Source organism: Xenopus laevis, chromosome 5L (genome assembly GCF_017654675.1).
Source record: "Xenopus laevis strain J_2021 chromosome 5L, Xenopus_laevis_v10.1, whole genome shotgun sequence".
NCBI lineage: Eukaryota > Metazoa > Chordata > Amphibia > Anura > Pipidae > Xenopus > Xenopus laevis.
In genome coordinates this window covers 88,859,802-88,886,046 of record NC_054379.1, presented here as the reverse complement: position 1 = coordinate 88,886,046, position 26,245 = coordinate 88,859,802, and the positions used below count along the sequence as shown (strand labels likewise).

The 26,245-nt window shown below is 37.8% G+C and overlaps 1 protein-coding gene across 4 annotated transcripts in view; it reads right to left on the bottom strand.

Annotated features, from left to right (window-relative positions):
• Nucleotides 1-14,524: 14,524 nt before the first annotated feature.
• The window catches only part of bach2.L (BTB domain and CNC homolog 2 L homeolog), a 187,614-nt gene continuing 175,893 nt past the window's right edge, over nucleotides 14,525-26,245 (bottom strand). For all 4 annotated transcript variants that reach the window (XM_041563018.1, XM_041563020.1, XM_018263387.2 and 1 more), the window contains 3 exons: nucleotides 23,837-25,354; nucleotides 19,543-19,749; nucleotides 14,525-17,468 (listed from right to left, as the gene is read on the bottom strand). In XM_041563018.1, the coding sequence (XP_041418952.1) occupies nucleotides 16,989-17,468; nucleotides 19,543-19,749; nucleotides 23,837-25,354 (2,205 nt within the window). In that variant the 3' untranslated portion in view covers nucleotides 14,525-16,988. The remainder of the gene's footprint in view (nucleotides 17,469-19,542; nucleotides 19,750-23,836; nucleotides 25,355-26,245) is intronic.

Genomic DNA, 26,245 nt, shown 5'->3' with positions numbered 1-26,245 from the left:
AATTTAGCACATTTGCAGTTATCCTGCGATTTGGTCCTTTGTTCCAGACTACAGATATTGGATTGATATTTTAGGTGCTTGGACGGAGCACCATAGGAACAGTAATAGGATCCACTGCAATCCTCCGTGTGTATCAATCACATTATTGGGTTGATTAGAAGTATAGTCATCGCTGTAATTTATGCAACAGCAAATTGGTGAATATTCTTCTATTTCTAAACTAAAAAGAGGGTGGATTTTTCTGTGGTGACCTTTAGTCTCACACTGATGAATCTGCCCCTTAGGCTCATGTCACACATGCTTACAGGGCTGATCCTATCAAATGTGGGGCCCAATTGGGACCATGTTGATGGGGCCCCTAGACAAAGTTTTGTTTCTACTGACACACCAAGTATTTAGGAAAATAAGGGCTTACAGGCACAAAATAGAAAGGAAAGGGGCAGACAAGGTAAGAGAGTGAGAGGGATGAAATAGGGGCACATAATAGGGGCACACAGGGTAAGAGAGAGAGAGGGAGGAAATAGGAGAGTGGACTGGGCCAATTAGTTTGGGGCAGGCTGGGCCGATTCAGCTTGGGAGCAGGCTTGGTTGGATTGGGGGCAGGCAGGGCCTATCAAGGTTGGAGGAAAGCTGGGCCTATGAGAGTTGGGGCAGGCTAGACCTATGGAGTTGGGGGATAGGCTGGATTATCAGAGTTGGGGTGGGCTGGACCTATGGATTTGGGGATGGGCTGGACTCTCAAAGTTGGGGGCAGGCCAGGCAGCATCATGTGCTGAGGGAAATATTATCTGTGCTGCCCTGTGGTGCGGGGCCCCCAGAGGTGCCAATAGGCCTAAGGCCGGCCCTGCATTCTTATGCTATGCTAGTGTTCTTCAGCCAGCAAAAAAATATAGGATCACAGTGCATGCTGCTCAAGATGGAAATCCAGTGTATTTTGTAATCGAATGCCTACTGACATCTTGTGGTTAAAAAGCAAATTTTAAGGCACTCAATAAGGTAAACTGTCAATGTGCCTCAGTTAGAGAATTAGCCAGAGTTAGAATAACATTATATCACCAAGGGTCTCCAACCCCCTATGCAGGGGCGATCCTGGCCCCTGCGCCGCCCGAGGCAGCAGCAGTTGCTGCCACCTCCCCCGTGCGCTTACCTTTTTGCGCCTGAGGGGGTCCGTGGGTGTCCACCAGGGCAGCAGAGAGGGCCAGTGCACTAGGGCAGAGAGCATAACTGCGCTCTCTGCGCTAGAAGAGCCGAATTTCCGGTTTGAAAAATGGAAATTCGGCTCTTAAAGTACCAGGAGAAGCATTTTTGCCGCCCCTGGTACCTAGTGGGGATCTGCCGCCTGAGGCGGCAGTCTCAAGTCGCCTCATTGGCGAAGCTCCCCTGACCCTATGGCACATACTCCAGGGACCTAACACCTTATAGTTGGATAGAAAGAATGCAAGGGGTCAGGGCCTTAGCTAATGGGACTGAGATCAATGTATAATTCATTGTTACATCAGCAATAACATTAAACTTATAAGAAAGGTAAGATATAGAAAAACAAAACATATATAGTTATGTTAGGTTGGTAAGAAACATGCATTTAAGGCATTCAAGTTATCTGTGACAGCTAAAAATGTTATTAGGTACAAAGCAGTCAAAGCAAACATGCTAAAACAAAGATGGAAAAGGGTATTGCAGCAAGGAGTAAAATAAATTCAACACTAATTTTAAAACATGTAAATATTAAAAAAAATGATGGGACCCTTATTATCAGAGGGTGGTCAATTGGTTGGGAAAAAGCAAAAAATTTAAACTGTGATTTTTCACACAAATGAGGCACCCGCTAATGAAGCCTTAGACCCAATTCTAATAATATAACTTTTGAAGCAAGGGGGATCAGGAAGGAATTCAAAAGAGACTGGAACATAAAGGTAAACAAAGGTCTGGATGGTATTCATCTCAGAGTACTGAATGAGCTCTGTGATTTTCAAACCCTAATTCATTTTTTCAGGATTCATTGAAGTCTGGCATGAGGCAGAGAGAATTGCTAATGTGTTGACAATATTCAAAAAGGGATCTTGTTTTCAGCCCTGAAAACTATAGGCTGGTTAGTCTGATGTCAGTGGTAGGTAAGCTTTTAGAAGGGATAAGATACTTGACCACATTGCAAATCATAATACTATGAGCATATGCCAGCATGGTTTTATGCCTAACAGATCTTTTCAGACTAATTTAATTGCCTTTTATGAGAAGGTGAGCGGGGACCTCGATTCTGGGATGGCAATGGATGTGATTTACTTAGACCTTGCTAAAGCTTTTGATACAGTGCCACATAGAATGTTTCTGATTAAATTAAGGAATATTGGCCTGGAACATCATATTTGTACTTGAATAGAGAACTGGCTGAAGAATGTATTACAAAGAGTGGTGGTAAAATGGAACATTTTCTAATTGTACCAGTGTCCTTAGTGTTGTTGTTTATGAATGTCCTGAACGTGGGAATTGTAAGCAGTCTTGCACAATTACGTATCATCAACAAAACTAAAGTTCCATGCAGGATGATGCCACTTTGCAGAGTAATTTGACTAGACTGGAAAACTTGACAGCAAACTGGGACATGTCACATACTGACAAGAGCAAGCTTATACACATTGGTAGAATGAACATACATGTGATTTATACACATTTATCATGCTGTGTAAAAAATGGATGTTGCTCATAGCAGCCAATAAGATATTTGCTTTTGTTTCTGTTGAAAATGTAATTGCTTATTAGTTGATCTGGTAACATCACCATTAATGCTTCACTCCACTTTTTACACAGCATGATAAATAAGCCCCTAAATGGTAGTAGATTGGGGATATCTTTAATTGAGATGGGTCTGGGGATTTTTGTGGAAAACAAGTTGTGTAACTCTAGGCAGTGTCAGTACCTAATAAAGTACTGTCTGACATTAAAGGGGCATTAGCTATGCTATTTTAACACACAATTGAAGTGCTGCAATACTTGTATACTTGAATTGGAGGTATGTGGAGGTGAACATACTTTATTGCGTGCGCCCTGTGAAGAAAAGACTTTAAGTGTACAAAGTGTGCTGGATAATTGCTGTGTTTATTAAAGGGGCAAGGGATGAAACAATGGATGAAAACAAAATTTACCGATCCCTGGAAAGGCTTTACCCTGAGTATGCAGTGCAGTTTTAGGCTCCTTAAGAAAGATATTAATGAGCTGAAGAGAGTGCAGAGACGTGCAACTAAACTGTTACGGTGGCTGAAAGTAATTAACTATGAGGGAAAGCAGTCACAGTGAGGACAGTGAGGTCGGGTGATGATGCGATGGCTGATTCTATTAATGCTTTTAAGAGGGCTTGGATGATTTCTTAAACAAGCATAATACCCAAGGCTATTGTGATACTAAAATCTATAGTTAGTTAGAATAGGTATTAGTACAGGTTATGCAGAATGCGTGGGACCTGGGATTTTATGGATAAGTGGTATTTCCATAATTTGGATCACCATACTTTTCCTACTAAAATCATTTACTGTCCTGGGAAAACATTTTTTGAATGCATCAGTTAATAGTGCTGCTCCAGCAGAGTTCTGCACTGAAATCTGTTTTTCAAAAGAGCAAACAGATTTTTTTATATTTAAGTTTGAAATCTGAGATTTCTGGGGCTAGACATATTGTCAGTTTCCTAGGTGCCCCCAGTCATATGACTTGTGCTCTGATAACCTTCAGTCGCTCTTTACTGCTGTACTGCAAGTTGGAGTGATTTCACCCCACTCCAGCAGGCCAAGAACAGCACAATAGTAAAAATCCATGTCCCACTGTAACTCTTTTAGTTAAATGGAGTAGGAGAAACAACAGCCTGCCAGAAAGCAGTTCCATCCTAAAGTGCTGGCTCTTTCTGAAAGCACATGACCCGGGAAAATGACCTGAGATGGCTGCTTACACATATATACCTGAGTGTATAGATAGACAAGTTTAAGTATGTTTGCACCAGGGTTTATTTGAAGGGTTGAACTTGATTGACTTTTTCCAACCCAACAAAGTAACTATTTAGTTATTACAGCAGCAATGATGATGAGAAAACCATGTTATTGTTTGGTTTACTGGGACAGTATAGTGCATGTGTTATGTTTGCGGTTTAATGTCTCACACTAACTTAAATGTGCATATATTTGCTTATCATTTCCTCATCAACTTTGATTATTATGATAAGCATGTATACACTGTATATAGCTATACAAAAATTTCTAATTCTCACTAAACAGCAGGACTGTATTTAAGTCTGGCTCTGCTCTAGGCGTTGGCCCTCACCCCTTGCCAACTCGAGCTAAGGTAAGTGCAAATGTGTATCATTATAGCCATGTGTGTGATGAATTGTGTTTTTACACTTGTTGTTTTGTGATTTTAAAAGAAAACTGAAATGACTTTAATTGTACCAGCTCAGACCTACTGAGAACTAGAAGTTCACCTTCTGAATTTAGGCACATATATAATCACCCCCCCCACACACACACACACAAAAATGAATATATCACAATTATCAAATAGCTTAAAAAATGCAAGGAAAACATTGATTTACCAATAATAGTACTGCAATATTTTCTATAATTATGATTTACCCATTTATGATTTTTCTTAAATATGTGCAAAATATGATTCAATGACAATTAGTACTTTCCTTTTTTAAATCCACTGTGTGATTTTTGCTAAATGTGCCCCCTCATGTATGCAGGGATCTCTGGATATTAGAGAAACTTGGCAGCTATGTATTACTGCTCCATACCTAGAAGCAACTACAGTATTTTGTGGCTGCTCCATAACTTGCTATATTAAATCAACATGCAGACATAAAGCAACACATGAAATGCAAGGACATTTAAATAAAAAACCAGGTTGCAATACATAATGATATGTCTTTATTTCATCAACAGAGATGGTGTCTAGACAAAATGTAGTTAACACTACCAGTTCAAATGAATGGAAATTTGCACAATACTGTATATACACGTTTTAATTCATTAGTTCATAGCATTGCTTTTTTTCTTTCCAAAAAAGGTAAAAACTTTTAGTAACATATAAGCGTAAACAGCTTTGTTTTTGTTTTTTACGAGAAAAAAAAAAACCACAAGAAAAACCACAGTTACCTAGAAAAAAAAATAAGCTTAAGAAGTAGAACAATAAAATGCTGCATTGAATTAAGTTAGATCGCATAGAATCTGTGTAAAAAGTATGTAGAAAAAACACCTGATGTAACCTGTTACAGTCATTGACCAGTTATGAGAGGTACAGAGGATTTTACAGGTAGATGTGTGTGTGAGAACAGCCATTCAGTTTGACCTGGTGAGGAGGAAAATGGAGGTAGAGCCTCCGCTTGCATACACTGATAAAACCCTGTTTGAGAATGGATTTTGTAGTCTGTAAGGCAAACATGAGAGGTGCACTTGTACCCAACAACAAAACGATGAAATAGGCAACCCGAGAGGGAGGGAAGATGTGTTTCTTCTTATCCAGGTTTATAACAGGTTTCAGTTAGACAGGAGTGAAAAACGCAACCTTAAGGACTAGCACTTAATCCCTGCTGATGAGTCCAAGAGCCGTAGGTCTCAAAACTCTTCCCACGCTGACCATTTGCATTGGTGTTCACAGCAAAGGTTTTCAAAATAAAGAGTTAGAGTCTGGGTCTAGCACTAAACAAACTGTGGTGAAGGAAATGCGTTGCAAGCGAGGCAACATACGTACATCGTTGTTTCTTTTCCACTTGAGTGTGTACATATATTTTACATACATACAGTGTTGAAGGTTGACATTATCCGACATTACAGCTCAAGTCACTGACAAATCTAAAAGCACGGGGTTTTTAACAATGAAAAGCAGAATTACGGAGGTTCTCCAGTAGCTGTGAATGTGTCAGCATTTGTTCTTCTGTCTGTGTACATGGGCAATTCAATATGCTGCCGCAACAAGCAATGTTACACTAAATACTGAGCAATGTCAAGCTCCTGTGGTCAATAACCGTCAATTGCATTGTACTGTAGTGAAATCTTTTCTACTTGTGTTGCTATTAGGAAAAGAACACTCTAGGCTGACTTGCCTATTGAACTAGTCGATATACAAAACCCTCTAACTGACACAGCTGAGATTTTCAAAATTGGGGGGGGGGAAAATCAGTTTTCACCAAAAAAAAAAAAAAATATACTAATATATATATATATGAAACAGGAAAGCAGCAAAGCGACATATAATGGAGACATAAGCTGAACTGTATAGAACATCCAGTGGACATCTGTAAACATTAGTGCTCCATCTGTTTTGGTTGGATAATGCTCATAACCAGCATTCTGAAATAAAAAGGACAAGGCAAACTGTATGTTTCTACTGCTTGATCCCATCTCTACCAATATCATTGGACAACAGTTTGCAGAGGATGATAGGATTGCGATTGAGCTTGCCTGACCCATGTCTAGAATGAGCATGGCCTTTAAGAAAAGCTGCAATACAGATATGACACTGCTGATCATAAATTGCTAGTGACTGCAAGTGTAACGTCAGAGTATTTATTGATTTCCCAGCTGTGAATCTCATTTACCAGTCTGAGTGCTGTAAGAACCTGCAGCAGTTTTGCACTTCAGCGGGTAAATAGTGTTCCACACCTTGCTCAGCGCAATCGATGAAAGTAACTTTCACTTTACATGGAGAAAAATAATGTCATTGTCACGTATTGCTCCTTTATAAATCCTCTATTTATTTATAATGCATGTATACTGCAATGTACACAGACAGTAGGTCGTTATATATATATATTTATATGGTATTACAGCATCCAACTGAATGCCATAGTCATTAAATATTACCATTTCTCTGTTTTTTTTATAAATACATAAACTAAAACTTTACTGCACATATTTGTATAACAAAACATCAACCTGAATATATACAATATGGGGATGAATGTTGTAACTCAACTGCAAAGAAAATGGTGTAAGTGTGAGAATGACTCACAAATAGAAAAAAATCTCAGGATCTGGCAAAATTAGCCCAATTTAATTGGTTGGGATGGGGATGAAGGTCACCAACACTTCAGGCAGGGTCCCTCCCTTATCAAAGGGGAGTCAAGCAGGGAGAACAAAACTGCTACTCAAGATGGAAATCCCTTGTTTATTACATGAAATCATAAGAAAGTTTTATATTTACAGTTTCACATATTTCGAATTAAAGCAACTTGTTTTTGCATCTTGGGGTGCCTATATTATAAACAGTAAGGTTGTTCATTTTCCCCCTAAATGTTATTGAAATATTATGTTATTTCTGCAATAACATATTTACTCTATTCCCACAGTCAACTTGAATTGAATGACTCCTTTTGAGTTTATGGACTACACCAGGTTCATAAACTTACAGTAAAAACTCGAAATTAAATGTTGCCCCTGAAATTAAAAGGCCTGAATCCCTCATATTTAAGTGCTTATCAAAAAAAACTGTAATCATTTAAATATTTTTCCACCAATCCCGGAAGAGTGCTTCATTTGTTTAATTGCTTATATTTATTTAAATTTAAGTGCCTCTCTTTGTATTATTTTCCCTATATATTATGTAAAGGTCTGCCTTTCTGACATTTCTTGATATTACCAGCCTGTCTAATCTATGAACAGCCGCTATGTTTATATTATCTGAAGGCTTATATCATTATCACTGGGAACAGTCTGGCTTCTGATTGATTTAAAACCAAGAATAACCGATTAATGGGGGAATGTAATAAAAGTCGCAAAGAGCAAAACAATTCGCACTAATAAGAATATAAATCCACATCTTGCAATGTAATATTGTTCTGTAAACTGTTATTGAATTGCGAATTTTAATTGCGCCCTTTTAAGAAGTGCTTGAAGGTGTGGTAATCTTTTGAAGCAAACATAACGACTTTTTCAGTAAGAAGTTTTATCCCATTCCCTGCGCACTGGTGTAAACGATAAAATTCTCAAACCTTCTTCCACTGTCGGAAGTGGTCGCTTAACAGTTTCCGGGTTTGCAAAAGCTATATTAAATTAACGCAAAGCAAAATTTGTTCGCACAGAGGCATAACTTTTCACATTGCAAATTTTTTTTTTATTACGTTCCCCCATTATACACTTTAAGGTCATAATACTAACAACATTTTAGAAATCTATAAGGTAGCAGGCATATATATATATATATATATATATATATATATATATACTGTCGGTTCAGTGGACGCACTCCTTCCGGATTTGTTTCAATCGATGTTGCAGTATCTCGTACTTAATCCAAACTAAGATGCAATTAATCCTTATTTAAAGTAAAAACAGCCTATTGTGTTTATTTAATTTTTACATGATTTTCTAGTAGATTTAAGGTACAAAGATCTAAATTACAGAAAGATTCGCTATCCGGAAAACCCCAAGTCGAGAGCATTTTGGATAATATGTCCAATACCTATATATACCTATATATATATATATTTATCAAATCAAAATTATTTTCGGCCACCCCAAGAGAAATGCTCACCCATGCCACTGAGATCCAACTCATACATACCTACATATATAGATATCCAAAGGAATCTAAAACATAAAAGCTGTATGATTTACAACACTGATATCCCTATTAGGTCTGTACATAAACCATCTGTTGACTTGAAGTCATAGTTATGATATATCTATACTTTAGGGCATGGTTAAAAACCAATAGTCTTTTAGGTAATGCAGTCATAACACACAAACACTCAATGTACAGTATATATTTATAGGATAAACCATGATATACATGTAAAAAATTAAATAATGTTTCTCCGGAGGTTAGGAAACAGTCTACAGTTCTGTTAGACAGTCAAGCATATACTGCTAAGGGAACTTTTTGCGTGAACATGCTCATAGCAGTCATTTGTCCTCTGAGTTAAATACAAAACATGTCTTTTAATCAGTACTCCAATGAACAGAGCAAAATAAAAAACAAACAAAAAAACAAGCAATTACAAAAACATATAATGCCCGCAAACAAAACCATTCTATTCCTGCAGGAAGCATAACACGGGAGGCAATGTGGGAGGGGAAGGAGTAACCAAAGCAATTCCTGTTGATGTGGATCCTCTGATTTTGGCAACTAATACTCAATTGTGGTGCAGAAACAGATATGCAACCTCTTTCTGAATGGCTTTGTCCATGATTATGTCAGTTATGATCCCCATAGTGAAGAGCTAACTAACAATTAACACACCCTCAAGTCAGTAGTAAGCAACACAAATGGCAACTGTAGCAATGTCAAACCTACAGCACCCTTACACTTACAGCTTTCATCATCCTCAGTCAGCCACAGAATGCTATGCAAGTTTATATCAACGCTCAGAATAATGATACTTAGGGAGTATTTATTAATACTTAAATGTAACTAATTTTCTTTATTTAAACAAAGCCGATCTAACTCCCATCCCCGAATTGAAAAAGTGGGTAGCAACAAAATTGTGCAACATATTCGAATAATACATATTGTCGTCCGGACAATCTTTTTGAGTTGTCGCCCGAAAACCCTGACTTTATCATATTATCTAACGCAGAAAACAATGTCAAGAAACAACTTCAGGGACATCTGTCATTGACTTCTAGATGACCTTGACAGGTTTTAGACTGAGTGTTTTTGGATTTATAGCAGTTCTGGGGAATAATAAATCTCTAAAAATTTGAGTCGACCAGAAAAAAATTGAGGCTTCATTAATAGGCCCCTAAATATTAGTAAAAATAATGGTAAGCCCTCTTGTATGTTTCAGTACTTGCTCATATCAATGAACAGGCTTGTTTTCAGGGCATATGCTGGAGGTACGTGGGGGTTTGTATTGTCTGAAGCAAGGGTGTCCAAACTTTTGGCTTGCCGGGCCACATTGGAAAAAAAAAATTGTCTGGGGACACACATGAAATACACAAACACGTTTGATTTGTAAAAGTAAAGGAAATACACAGAAAAGAACTACAATGCCAGTCGGATAACCAGATGGAGCTATACACTGGAATATGGGACACCTGGATATTAAATAGACGTATTATTATTATATTATTATTAACTGGGCAATGGGCAGAGTCCCCCCTCCTCCTATTTCCTAACCAAGTGTTTCAAGCTGGACCGGATTCATATGCATCCTGGGCTGCGTGTGGCCCTCGGGCTGCAGTTTGGACACCCCTGGTCTGAAGACTGGCATTTACTCTTACCAACATTTGGGAGGTGCCAGTGATTTCCTAATGGGCAATCTGGGATTATTATTATTTATCTCCGCTTATTTCTAGTGTAAGTGCCGCCACTTAACATATTTTAGAACAATTTAGACAAAACACTTGGCACCTTTGCCTAATATTTTTCAATTGCAATGACTTTGGATTTCCAATTTAGTGTTCTGTTGAAGCTTCAGAGGCCGAAATACATAAAGGCATATGTATCAAGTATGAAACTAGAGCTTGTCACAGTCTACCAGAGTTAAATTCCACCTCTCAATTCATTTCTACAGGATTTTATTTATCAAAGGGTGAACTCTCAAATTACCCTTTTGATAAATATATCCCAAAAATTGCATAGAAAGGAATAGAGAGCAGAATGTCACTGTGGTGAGCTCTACTTTCACACTTTTTTTTAAATATGCCCCCATATCTAAGAAGAACATATAAGCAACATTTCCTAGTTAATGTCCAGTGATGCCTATTTATTTTAATGCAATTTGCACAAAACCTGCAAGGTTGCACATAAATTATTAAGCAGATCACAAACTAGCAACCTTCTTATTTGCAGTGTTGTATAAGAAAAGCAACAAGATTACTTAACTAATACAATGTTGACTATATTCTGGCTCTGGCTTCCATTTGTGAAGTCTAAAGTTGGCAACACATGATTAGATCCCTTTAGGCCAATTCAGCAGCTTCTCTGTGCATGTATGGTTCCTTCCCTATGGCCTCACCAACAGAAATGTCGCCAAAAATTGGTTAGATATCTAACGGGCAAGTTTGAAAATCCAATTAGCTGAGGACTGCATCAGCAGAATGGACCCGAATCAGCCAAACAAGTGGATCTTTTTTTTGAATGTCCACATAAGTGCCATGGCCTTAATGTTGATCTCTGGATATTTTTACTTATTAATTTAAATACTTGCACTCCCTGTATGTACAATGGAGTTATGTTACTATATAAATAACAGTGGAGTAATTTAACCATATAAATAACAGTGGAGTGTTGACAATGTCAATATGGTCCTTAGATAGAATTTTGGCAAACTTGCGACAATTCTGGCTTACGGTATAGTGTATACATGCATATTTTTGTAAGAAAGCGACAGGCTTAAAAAAACTATAAATGTGCATGCAACGGAGACATTTTAAGTGGTAAATAGTTTTCTCACCACTTTTTACTGAAATTTGGCAAAACAAAGACAAGAACCCCTCCCCCATAGAAGGATGAATTCACAGAAAAATAGTTGATTTTTTTTTTATCATAATCGCCAAATCATGTAAATCTGATACAAATTTAGAATGATTTTTTTTGGTAAGATATTGTCTGTAAGTATGTTTTGGCTATTTTCCACATATTTTCATTGCCTTGTTTATTCTGTTGAAACAATGAACCATGGAAATAGACTTGAAGGGGATCTAAACTCTATTCAAATCTACATTACTCAGTTGTTGTGAGCTATAAATACTATAAAATGATTACTGTTGGAAGAACACTACAAGCTTGCTATAAGTCCAGCAACATGGGGAATGTAATTTTAATCCCGTGCTCTCCAGGGTCACTGACTACATTAAGTGGGATATTTATCAAAAATGAACTTGAAATTGAAATTTGAGAAAAAACTTGTTGAAAAACAGAAATGAGAATACTTGCATAAGTATTTTGGGAATCTTTGAAAATTTGGGATTTAATGGAAATATAAAACATGAAAGTCGACAGGAAAAATTGGTAAGTAAAAGCTGGTGAAGTTTTATAGCAGGCTATGAGGATATTCTCTAACACCTTTTTTAAATCTCAATCTCGACTTTTGATAAATCAGCCCCTTAAAAATCAAGCCTGATCTGTGTAAACCTGGCTCCTTGTCCTTTGTTTCTGCAACTGCAACTTAAAATAGTTTATCCCAGAAATAAACAAGAATGTTTTGAATCCTCTGTCATCTGTAATTAAGTTGTAGATCAACTTCTTTACTGGGTGGGTGCCTACTTAATATAACTTATTTTAGAGAAGCTACATATAGGCAAAACACCTATAACAAGACAAATAATTCCAGTAAAGACAAAAGTCTGCCTAGGCATTTTAAAAGACACCTAAATAAAAGAATAAAATGTGTAACAAATGGTCAAACAAATGGTTAAACATCTTATGCCACTAATGTACACTTTGTAATAGGCATATGCTTCTATTATTTGATTCTTCCTAACTGAATGGAACTGATAGAGCGCCTGTGTCTCCCACATAATACTTAGGGGTATATTTATGAAGCTGAGTAAAAAAGTTAGAGTACACCATATGTCAACACTTAACTCCATGCTGCAAAGTATAAAATAATGTGTATTCATCAAGCTGTCTAATGAATATGTATAAACAGCTTTTAAAAATCGGTTTAAAAAATGGCTTTTTACTTTAGGGTGAAGACAAACAGAGCTACAAGTAGCAGTTACAAAGTAGCAAAGCCAGTGATCACTATTGTCTATTTTGTAGCCATGACTAGTAGCTGCTACTAGTATCTCTGTGTGTACAGGAAACTGTACCCTGGAAATACCTGGGTGCTAGCTCTATTAAAATCTCCCCCGCCAATGCCTATGCTTCAGACCCAACAAGATAAGACTTGTGCACATGTGCATTTGAAGGCGGAGGCCTAGGGGCACCCTATGTATATATCCGGCCCTGTTGGTTAGTTGAGGCCATATTGCATTTTAAAGGAGTAAATAATGTAGTGTTGTTTCTTTCTGTCAGTTTGGATTCTGTATTTTTACATCTAACTCTGTTTATTCAATTATTAAATGCATTAAGAACATATAACATACAGGTGCAATTGAATTGCACTGACAAAGTTTGTTGTTATGATGCTTAATTCCAGCTTTGTAACTTCCATATGTACAGTACAGGTGTGGTGTCTATAACCTGGAATCCTTTCTTGGGTATTTAAAGATAAGCATTCATTTTTTAAATACTTTTTAATCAACAGACCGTACCTATGGCATCTGTTCTTAATTAGTCAACACCAATTACAGGCATGAATACCATGAAGCCACTGGTATCAGGCGCATTCCATTTATATTTCTGTGAGTGTAAGTCAATGAAGACAAACACATACAGAATTTGAAACATAAAAAAATATTTATCAAGTTGCTAAAAATGTGGGAGGTATGCACTAATCTATAGAGGGATTACTACCACCCCTAACGTTAAAGTGTTTTTTTCCCCAAAAATATTTTTATTTAATTATAAATCACCAAGCACTGTAGAAGATTGGGTGACCAAGAACAATGACATACAAACTGATATGAAAGGACCCTGCTTGAGCTGAATTTGGATCAGTCCATAAAACCCACATAGTACTGTGAGTAATATGTAATTTAGAATGGGGTTTTGCTGCACTCAAAATGTTTCTCTTATTTTGAGGTAAAGAAACCATGCATAGGGCAAACGCTCTATGTACAAATGAATTAGAAGATGCTAGGATATAATGATTTAGTATGTATAAATGCAAGAGATGTTTTCAAAAGCCAACACAATTTTAAAAGATGTAGCCAGAAATCTTACTGCATTTCATTTTTACGTTTACGCCTTTCATTTTTACTTATATAGGGGCACAAAATAAATCATCCATACAAGATCTGTAGACCTGTAGTAATTAAATTTATCATTAATATAAGGTAACCTGCAGATTAAATGCAACTTAAACAGTCAAGAGGGCTTTGAAAAGACTAGTACAAACAGATTAAAAATACCAATAATACCAAATAATACCAATGATAATTTCCATTTGCATATCCTGCCAGGCCCTGTTAAGCAAAAGTATCATTATTCTGTAGCATAAGATGAACTCTTGACTGAAGATGATGAGGGTTGTAGGTCAATAACTCCTGGAAAGCTGTAGACGGGGTAGCTTAAAAGGAACATCTAGCACCAAGGGAAAATAACCATGATTTAAATATTAAAATGAAGAAGCTAGCATTATGGGCATGCTATTGGAGAGTTGATTGATGTTAGTGTTTTACTCAATATGGCAGCCGATTGCACAACAATAAGGTTATTAATATTGTAAAAAAGCCTTGTACAAACTGGTGATTGTTTCAGTTAGCAAGGCCGCCTTATAAGAATCATCATCATTTCTGAATATTGTTTGCTCATCTTACTCTATATTCCATTGTATTCTACCATTTATTATCCAGTAGGCTATGAGATATCCAATGCCAGAAGTTAACATGTTGCAGTGTGACAGGTCAGCCATTCTTTACTGATGGGACAATAATATAGTAGGTATAATTTCAACAATCTAAGGTTGCACCAAACTTCTATGAAAGACAAAAGGTTACTGAAAATGCTAATGCACTGGAGAATTCTAGTGAAGTAATCGCTAGAGGCGTGTACATGTTGGATAATGAAAGCAAAAGGACACATTGTAAAACTGGCAAAAAAAGCAAAAGCATTTACGTACAGTTTACTATAATTTTATGGAGTAAAACATTAAAGCCTTAAAAAAAAACGTTCATTACGGCAAGCGCATTATAAGTTAAGAAGCCTAATTGAATGATTGCCAACAATTTTTTTTGAGGTGCACTCTATATATGCAGAATATAGAACATTTCAATAGCAACCTACACATGGAAAACATGCAGAGAGTCCATGTCTTATGGGTCCAAAGTTTATCATCCAGATTACTTTAATTCAAAACTTCAAGGGCTGTGAAATAAAATCTGAACAAAGTCAACTGGTGTGTGCGCAACGAGCTTAATAAACTGAGAGGTTGCTTCAAAGCTGCAGTGCAAAGGCATCAGTTAGCAGCTCTCATCTGTACTGCTTGGTCATGCTTGCAGCTAAGAGCAACGTAGCTTCACAATTACACAACGATATTTAAAACAATGTTCCTCATACTCTTTCTAACAAATACAGCACAAAGACATTTCCTTCTATTTCCAACAATTGTTCGGGGCAATACATCTGGTTGAATACATCAACCAGACTGGCCCAGTCAGCTCAAAGCAAATACATGCCACTGGGGGAGAACAGATCACACACAAACACACACTCTCTCTATGGCCGAAAATATGTGGATACCTGCCTGTCAAATATCTTGTTCCAAAAGCAAGGGTATTTGTATGCTATTGGTCCTATCATTACTGCTACAAACAGCTTTTACCCTCTACTCTTCTGAAAAGGCTTGCCACTAGATGTTGGAACACTGTTGGTTGAATGTTTGAGGTTGGGGACTGATATTAGGGATCAAGCCTGGCTCACAACAGTGTTACAGCTCATCCCACAGTTCAGTTGGGTTGAGGTCAGTACCCCGTGTAAGATAGTCAAGTACGTCCACTTCCACTTTTTGAAAACCAAAACTGTATGTACCTCACTTTGTGTATTGGCCAAAGATATTCACCAAACCTTTGCCACAAAGCAGAAAGCACGGAATTGTTTTTCTATGATGTCGGAACACCTGTCCTCAGTGAAGGGTGTGACAAACAACAAATTAAAATAATTGGGAGGGATGCCCAGAAACTTTTGGCCAAATAGTATATATATATATATATATATATATATATATATATATATTTACTATAGCAGTTGCCTACGGCACTCGCAAGAAATAATGTGAAAAAAGATAGGCTTTTGGCATTGTTGATATGAGGTAACTGATTTCAACTGGTTTTCAGGGCCTTAATTAATTGGCACATAAAGTCCATATAATAACCCTCAGATTCATAATAGCTATCTCAGAACAAGTATTTGCAGCCTATGAAAGCAAGCTTGTCTATGCCACTGAATTCCCACCCACCCAACATATACATTACATTAAATACTGCTCAGTTTTTAGGAACAGGCATTCAGTTTGAGGGGAATGGATCAAAAAAAAAAATCTAAACCAATGTAACACTAGATGGTGAATGCAATATTTGGCAAGAAATGTTCTTTATGTTATATTCTCCTGAGTATTTTCTTTTTTTTTTCCTTCCTTAGTTTACATACAAGATAATACACAAAAAGCCTTGTTTAAATTACAGCAAAACTCAGTGCAAGTGGCAAGAATGGCAAAAAATGTACAGTATCAGCAAGAAAAAAAGTACCCGCTAATAACTTGCAGTACTGAAATGGTGCAGGATGGGAAAGTCGTGCCCTGTCAGATGTTAGTTGAAGAAACCATAAGCATCTGATGCTGCCTTTCATTGCTAAATACAAAAAGATGCAGAGGAACAGTGTTGAAAATACTTATAAATTGTAGTTGATAGCATCAGTGTCAAAAAAAGGAATGTTGTATCTTGGTATTACAATACAGACACGAGCGTTCCAGTTTTAGGGTGTGAAAATCATGGGGGCAAGTCTACTTTTTGCATATGGATATATAACCTATTTACAGTTTACCTATAAAACCTTGTTTTTTGTTTTAGCTGTCTTCAATGAAAACAAAATGAACATTCAGAGGAAAATTCCTGAGATAGGGTTTTGTGACGCGTGGTCACTGAGAATATAAGCTGCTGTTAGGTCCTCCAAGGTGTTAGGTCCATCCCTGTTATTATCTGAAGGTAACATGTATTAAGAAATAAAATAAAAACATAAGGAGGACAGTGATGCCACTGTTCAGTTCCCTGCTTGAGCAAGGTGTATATAGCACCATCGTGAAGAGATCTCCTGCATCCAGAGAGGAGGGAAATACTTTATAAAACAGTATTGCTGCTAAGACTGCTGTAGTGTGCACCAATAATGTTTCCAGGAGGCAGTGGTGGCCAATGGCTGACACAAGACTTTTTGTAGACTATACAAACCGCACAGCACTAACGTCACTAGGTGAAATCTTTCCTTGGTTGTTCATCTGTTGTGCATTTGTCGGTCATTTCCTGACAGAAGTCCACTGTCACTGTTTGGCTGATCTGTTCCATGCACTCCCCCCTCCCCGTGTAGGTACCATGATCAGATCCCTCAGGAACACATCTTGCTATACAATTTTCTGTGATGTTATTAGGAAGTGAATGAGCTCCTAGTGGTACGGAGCCTTGCTCATTGCAGCATGGCATGTCATCACTTACATCCTGAGCTGTTACAAGGTTTTGTTCTCCTTGTGCTGGTAAGGGATTGAAAGTGGCAGCTGTGGGTAGATCCATGGGCTGTAGCACAGGGCAATATCTGTGCAGAGCTTGTATCTGCTCAGGGCTCTGGATATCCCTACAGACTTCCTGGGAAAGACAAGAGAAATTGTCCAGTAATTCTCCCATGCATGCCTTCAGTTGGTTCCTTTCTGTCAGCAACTTCTCCTTTTCACACACCTGAAGGAATGACAGCAGATAATACCAACGTTAATAATATAATTTATTTTGGTAAATGTCTCATGTGTCATGATAACATGAAACAAGGTATACAACTTTATTGTGGCATATAAGCAAAAGAGGAAAGTCAAAGTAATCCTCAAAAGGAAAACTAATAGGAGTGAATATAGGTTAAAGGAACAGTAACACCAAAACATGAAAGTGTTTTAAAGGAATGACAATATAAAAAAGTGTTGTCCTGCACTGGTAAAAGCTGTGTGTTTGCTTCAGAAAGACTACTATAGTTTATATAAACAAGCTGCTGTGTAGCCATGGGGGCAGCCAGTCAAGCACAGGTTATAGCAGATGTGTATCCTCTGCCTTTTCTTCTTTTTCACCTTTGAATGGCTGCCCCCATAGCTACACACAGTCTTTTTATATAAACTATAATAGAGTTTCTGAAGCAAAGACACCAGTTTTACTAGTGCAGTACAACAGTACATTATGTTTTCATTACTTTAAAATATTTAAAAAAAATTTGTTGTTACTGTTCCTTTAACTTACTCACGCCTAAACAATACAAAGGGCATTTTTCTATTATTTACTCATTAAACTCGTCCTATACCTGACAGAGCTGAATTCCATTCAACTGCATTCAACTATGTGGGCCTGAAGATCTAAGTCTGTCATAATTTAATTGATGTACTCACTTCTAATTATAAATTATAAAACATTAGGCGGGGGTGCAACAAGACTGTGACCACAAAATTCATACAAAGACAACAGGTCCTCTGCACTTACCCATAATCAATATATATATGAGACTGAGACATTTTGTGCATTAAACTACTAAAAAATGCCTTCCCCTTTAAACAAAACAGGGATTGTTTGTTAATGCAATAGTGCATTTTTAGTAGCTTAATGCACAAAATGTCCTTAAAGGAGAACTAAACATCATCTACCCTACATAGACCCCCTCCCCTCAGCCTAAGTGTTACCCTGTGCAAATGCCCGAGTCTTTACTTGCCCCTCCATGAAGATTCTGTCTAGCGGAGTTCACGGGTGCCATCTTCTTCTCATTGGTAATGTTCGGGAAGTAAGTGTCATATCAGCGCATGCGTAGTTGGAGCAATTTTCTGCGCATGCACTGAAACTCATGAAAATTGCAGAAACACCAGTCTCATTCCGAAGATTAATGAAGCAGCTGAAGATGGCGCCCGTGTACTTCGCTGGACAGAATCTGCATGGAGGGGTGAGTAAAGACGTAGGGGCATTTTCCCTGGGGGAAACACTTAGGCTGAGGGGAAGGAGGGATGGGGGTCTATGTAGGGTAGGTCTCCTTTATTATAATGATTGGTTGAGTGCAGAGATCTCGTCTTTGTCTTTACTTCAATTGTTACCAAAGTATGTGGCATTCACATAATAGCGGATGCTGATAAAAGTTTCACAATTGTTGATGTGCCACAGAACAGCTTTGTCTATGACTTTGAGGTTTTTTGGGCATTTTACCTCAATACAAATAGTAGTTGACTAGAATTGATATGATGTATTCCATGCTTTAGTACAATTACATTCATGATTACCATTTCTATTTCTATCTGTGAGATAAAGTAATGTCTATTTTAATTAAATGTATTAAAGCAGTTGATGGCATTAGGATCCAATTTTATCCACCATTTATTTTCTAATAACAGACATTACACCCAACATGATTTCCCTATACATTTCCTTTGTTTTCCTTATATGCCTCATCACATATATGAGTAAATGCTTTTTCCAGTAGACTCTCATATAACAAAATACCTAATGATCAATAGTTGAGTTCTGCCGAGGTTGATAGAGATCAAGGCAAATAATATAGCAGGTCAATTCATATGTAAAAATGCAGAAGGAATGTTCTTTGCAGACAATCAGCTATATCTTTCAACTTCGACAATATATATGAAAATAGAGGATAATTATAGAAAAGGGTATGTCTATCCTCCAGTTGAAATTAACTGTCAACTATTGTTGCAATACAGTTATTTGTGTGATAAATGGGATGTAGAATGTTGCTCAGCGGGGGCTTAGATAAGCTTGCCAATGAAATACTCACTAGCTTGTGTATTTCACATTCTAAGTTCTGAATGCAGTCTAGTTTCCTTTTGCGGCAACGCTGGGCAGCAATTCTGTTTTTGCTTCGGCGCCGCACATCATGAATAAATTCCAGCTGCTCGGAGGACAGCTTGTGCATCTTTATCATCATCTGGAAATCGTTGCGTGGAAGATCTGTGATTTGATCAACAGGGAAGGGCAGTTTGACCTACAGGGCAGAATAAAGTACAAGATAAAGATACGTTGTAAAAAGCACAATATTTACTCTTTCCTTTATTTCGTTATAGATAGGAGCAACATGTTGAACTGAGGTCACTGCAGGTTGTTCATCAAAGGATTTTCTTCCATTGGTTTATTGCTTTGTTTTTGGTGCAAGACAAAATGCATGGCACTATTTATAATCAAGCGACACAAGGCAGACTCCATTCGACCTAGGCCACTGTTACTGTAAAAAAATATGTTCACTATGTTCCAGTGAAAACTGGTTTAGGGTCAAAGACAAGGTATTGACGATCATTTCAAGGAGGTTCAAGTCATTTCAGGTTTGATAAATAAAGGTCAATAAGAGACATAGCATAAAAAAAAGAATGAAGGAAAAAAATCCATACAAAACAAAAACAAGCAGGAACCCCAGAGGATGAAGTCAAGAAATACAGGAGGGACAGATTTGCCTTTTTGTGTGTGGGGGGGGGGGGTTGAGCTCAAGTACTTTGCCAGGGAAACCATTCAAATTCTACATCATAATGTCAATCACTTAGGTAAACTTTAATTTTCTCAGTGAATATTATCTTTACTTTTACAATCTTGTGCTATCTTCCCAGAAGGTTGGTTTTTTTCTTATTTGCTGTATCTTATTGCTGTAAGTAGATGTATAACTACTAAAGGTGTAACTATGGCAAAAAAAGACCCTAGGACCCTGGTGGGGGGAGGAGGCATCATTGCCTTAAATGCTTTAATAAAGTTATTTTTTCCCAAACTTAACAGGGCCTAAAAATTGCATTTCCGTGAGGGCCAATAACTTCTGTCTACAGTAACCTGGTTACCTCCCTATTGGATAAATTGAGTCAGATGCAAAACCTATTATATTTTTTTGTATTTTAATACCACATCATAAGGCAGTGGTTTACTGAACAAGATAATTAACTGGGTAAAATCACTGAATAGTGCATGCATTGTAACAGGTTCTTCATGTCATTTAAATATCAGTGTTTCTCTTCTGCCCTTTTATGATAGTGGTGGAGATCCTGTGTTTTCATATTATTTCCCAAACGCCAAAATGTCTATGTAAAAGTGGGGAAGTACTTATCTAGATAAAGGATACTGTGTACAAAACTAGTTCAATAACTGGTTAACTGCAACATATATATAAGCTGTAGTAGTCAATGCCTGCCACTAGATAGCAGTACATACACATGATCCACCTAGTGTGGACCGAGATCAATTCTATTTAAATAAATGCCAGCAAATGTGTCTCTCGATAAAAAAAAAAAAAAAAGCAGAGTATCTTTCTTGGAAAATTAGCAAAGTGCCTGAGAGAGTTCCTGCAAATAGTCCTATGATTCATAATGAAACACAAGAGCACACACACAAAAAATTAAAACTTCTGGTAGCCAGCCAAATCTGCAAAGTACTCATAAATGTTATAATGCAGCTGGGACAAAATTGTTTGTTCCCCTCCTCTTCAGTCCACTATGCTAAGGGACACAAAATAGAGGAGCTTGTAGTAAGATTTTGCTCCAAGCCCTTCCGGTGCTGCTTGTATTTTTTCATTGGATAAAATATGACACGGCTCTGAAAATATTAGCATTTAGCAATAATACAAAGAATAATTACATGCTGCAATGTATTAAAGGTTACATTTGCTCATTTACAAACAGGTGTATTAGCTGGAATAATGACCTTAGCCCCCATTCACACAGCTAGTCTTACTAAACTTTGCACCTTTCCTCATGTGGATGTCATATCAGCTAACAGACACCCAAATAAAAACACTGGCTGAACATTAAACACGGCAGGTGACCTTAGGTATGATGATGTGGCTATTTTCTTATTTACAAAGGTCACACGCATTTTTGGCAAGAGCTGTTTAGTCATTTCCTTAAAGGAACACTCATACTAATAAATATGTTTTCTTGAAGGGGAGCTAAAATGAGCTGATTGTGTAGAAATATCTTTTCTCAACATTAATATTTAGGCCAATATACAATAACAACAACAACAATAATATTTTTTAGCTTGGAATCTGTGTGTATTTATTCGATGCATGTTACATATGAGTGCCTTCATGACATCTGGAGGTGCCATAGTTAAAATGTGAGACAGGCTTTTGCACCTTCCTGTCACCAGAGCAACTGGCTAAAGATGTGAAGTTGCACTTGTATGGCTAGGTCTCCAAATGAGCTGACCTTTGTTTGATATGGTCCTGCAAGTGTTGGGCAAATTCTGGCCAATAGGTTTGGCCCCTGGGACCATCATCTTGGCCCAAACTTGTGTTCATATGGTGCCAACTCTGGCAGGGCTGGTTGAGTCAGCAGCCAATATAGAACTAGCTTTAACTCTGAGTGACAGCAGTAATGCCTTCAGCTACTGCATCTGTGGAACTGGAACTTTTTAATTGACATTTGGGCCAGTGGGACACCGTGAAAAGAAAAAAGAGCTGGGGACCCACCGGGTTTTTTCCCGGTGTCCTGCTGGCCCAGTCCGACACTGCTAGGGATGTTAGTTTTTTAATCATATTGAATTCAAAATATATATTTTATACACCTCAATGCCAACTCAGATGCGCAGGCTTCTTCCCTTTTTTGGGCGTTGCGGTAAAAACAATAGTATGCGCAGCGGGGGGTGGAGTGGGGAACTGGGACAGCAGCCCCGGTGGGCCCGGGCTCCCCAGTCCGACCCTGATCCCTAGTACTGCTATAATTCAAAAGTCACTTAAAAAGTTCCAGTTCCACAGATGAGGTATCTGAAGTGCTGTTAGATTTTTAATCATATTGAATTCAAAATATATATTTTATACACCTCAATGCCAACTCATCTAAGGTTATCTTGAGCAATTTCACTTATTATGGAGGCATAAATAACTACATGGGATTTCCTGGAATTCATTATAGGAACTCTACCCACGTTGTACATAATTAGCGACTTTTTGCAAGTCACAGAGCTATTGTGCATGTTAATTCAGTTAATATTGCACTAACAGCCAAATAAAACAGTACTAAGAGTAATAAACCAACCTATACATTCCATTATCATTGCTGATTAGAGTTAAAATATGCTGAATATACTTAGAGAATAATACAATGAGATGGCAATGGGCGATTTCTCAGTTACAAACATGCTTTGCAGTAACTGTAGGCCAAATGCTTTCCTACAACACACATAATTAGTACAGAAACATTTGCAATCCGTTATTTGCTCACTTATATTTTGGCATGGATGTTTTTATATGTGGGTGGTAAAGTCTGTGGACATTCAGTAAATTATTTAAAAGCCAAATCTACAAATATTTGAATCCTATAGCAGACAAACATTTAACTTCATCATCAGCTTATCCCTTTTTTTCTGATTTTTTTTTACTTGCATTTTTCAGATTTTAAAGCCCACTGCAAGGACCTTTTGTATCCCAATACAAAAGGTCTCTCTCCCATTCCAGATTCCTGGCTTTTGTCAGGTACAGCTACAATGACAATTGGAGCCTCTAGTGTACCAAAATTATACATATACCATCAAAGAATTTTGGTGACTGCATTGATCTTCAAGGTTTGCATGCAAAGACATGTCAATTTATCAAAGTGCAGGACAGGGAGAAAAGTGAAGAAAACACAGTGGATTCAGCTTTGCTCTTTGCACCATGCGTTGCATGTAAATACCCCATAATGTTGTTAGATTGAAAAAATACTTCCAATTTAATAAATTGGAGGCATAGGAGGGTCATAATATTCTCATGTCATCCTTTTCTCTAGGTATAGATGGATTTTTAATTACCGATTATATAATCAGAATTCCCAGTTACATTAAGCAGATCCACAATTAGAGAACACTATAAATATATATATTGAATGCTGTATTTCACTATTTTCTGCAATTTCCCAAATCTCTAGAAAAGTACATGAAATACACATGTTGATGTAATATCCAGGCAGCTAGAGTTTTTAGTCCAGAGTCAGTTGCAAAACAGATACACACAAATTAACCTTTGTCTCTACAAACAAGAGCCCAATGAAGGGTACTATATGAAAGGTCAGACAATAATGGTTATGTAGGTCACAATTTGCACATATTTCTCTACTGCTTACCTCGTGTCCTCTGTCCTGTACAGGACATGATTCACTGTCTGCTTCTGAAAAAGATCCAGACTCATCACTTGAATTAGTTCCATATGACCGCTCACATTTTATCTGGGGCCTACTGTTATAGAGAGAGTCTGCCATTGAACAAACTTCTTGATGGTCATTGGTTGGAAATCGTGGACCCTGGGAACAGGGAGATGATGAAAATTCACAGAGAGGAAGGCTGCAAGGTGAACCACCACTGCCATCTTCTGCATATGAGTACGATGAGCAAGAGCTAGATGTCCTAGTTCTGGTTTCCAATGGCGGGGAACGGGGGCAAACTTTAATTGGCACAGGGCAACTGGGGTTAGGCCGCAGTCTTCCCGGCAAGGGGTCTGCTACCAGTCCACTGTGGGAAAAGGCATGGGAGCTAGGGAGAGATTGGCTACCTCCTGCCCACAAACCCTTTGGCACATGCTCAGAAAACTCTTTGTCTAAGCAGCTCACACCAGAGTATGATTGCACCGGAGTGCTTATTTGGTCACAAGCACTTGAAGAGAATATGACACTCCTCCTGTCTAGTTCCACCTCATGTTTAGAGGCCAGCTCTGAACCAGACCCCCTGAGAGGGGATGCTATTAAGCAGTTAAATGAATCCTTATGAGGTTCAAAATTCCCAATAAAAGAGTTGTATTCAGTTTTATGGTCACCCTGAGTTGCTCTCTTTTCTACAGGGCATGCAGGACTTCTGGCGAAATGCTGTTGGGAAGTAGCAGGAAAATCCATTAACTCTGCCCCGTTTGTTCTGCTAAAAAAAGTTCTTAAACAGGATGGTGATGATACACTCTTGGGGTTATCAATACAAACAGGGCTGGGCTGTTTCCTGACCATCTCAACATCCCCATCTTTGTCTCCGATATCGGTTTCATCTCCGGACAAGCATAGAGTTATACTCTCTTCTTCATTGTCATCATCATGGGGCTCACTCTTGATCTGGTTTAAGGGGAATCCTGGTTTTAGACCAGTTTCAGAATTCTGTTCACTAAATGTGCTTGTTAAACCTGAGGTACTGTGGGATGCATTGCCAACATTTTTAGTACAAGCAAGCTGGTATTTCTTGTATTTTGGATAGCGGATTATTGAATCCTTGTCTAAACTCTCTTTGTCCTTTTGCATATCACAATTAGGCGATATAATATCATTTCTGTCTATCACCCTTCCTCCTGCGCTGAAATTGAAAGACTCCTGATGCATTCTTTCCTTGGGGCAGGATATTTTTGAGGTTTCAGATTCCATTGTTTCTTCTTCACAATCAAACGTATCAATATGCATAGGCTGGCGTGAGGTGTCTTTCTTGCACAGAAACAATCCATCCTCATTGTTTAGTAGCTGCGTCTGAAGAAATCGGAAGCAGGAGTCTTCCAGGTTGTGCATACGTAAAAATTCAGCACAGTGGATGACTTCTTGGATGTTTTCTTTGCTCAGTAACAGCTTAGCAGTGTAGGCAAACTGCAACAATGGACCAAATCCTCTAGCTGTGACCTGTAAAATGAAAACAGGGAAATTAGCAACGTTACAATCAGCACTGCAATTGTCCTTAATCCTTCAAGTGTAGTTAGGTTATCTGACAGCTACAATATCCATATATAAACACAATAATATATCAGTTAATCTTCTATTGGGCCAGTGATGATTCTACTGTTAATATTTAATGCTGCTTGTGTCCACACATCATGCCTAAGAGAGGACATAAAGAGTATAACTCTGTGTGACCTTAAAAAGAACTTAATTTGTTGAATTAGAGCAGGGGTCCCCAACCTTTTTTACCTGTGAGCCACATTCAAATGTAAAAAGAGTTGGGGAGCAACACAAGCATAAAAAAGTCCCTTGGGGTGCAAAATAAGGGCTGTGATTGCCTATTTGGTAGCCCCTATGTGGACTGGTAGCCTACAGGAGTCTCTACTTGGCACTATACTCAGTTTTTATGCAACCAAAACTTGCTTTCAAGCTTGGAATTCAAAAATAAGCACCTGCTTTAAGGACCCTGAGAGCAACATCCAAGGGGTTGGAGAGCAACATGTTGCTCGCGAGCTACTGGTTGGGGACCACTGAATTAGAGGATGCGTGTTGAATTAACAATAAACGTCTACCACAGATTCCAGAGCTATAAACTAAGATCATATGAATTTAGAAAATTCTGCGTTTTCTAGTTTTGCATGAAGAAGACACAGAAAAAAACTGCATTATATTTAGCCATATAACATTTTCAACTGAGCACAAATACAGGAGGTTACAATGATTTTAGTGTAAATCTTCTTGCTAGTATAGAATTCACATCCTATAAACTTTATAGTTCTCAATACATTCATGATAATGTGCAGCATTTTACATGATGTATGCATGCTATACTCACAGTACACTTAAGGGCTAAAT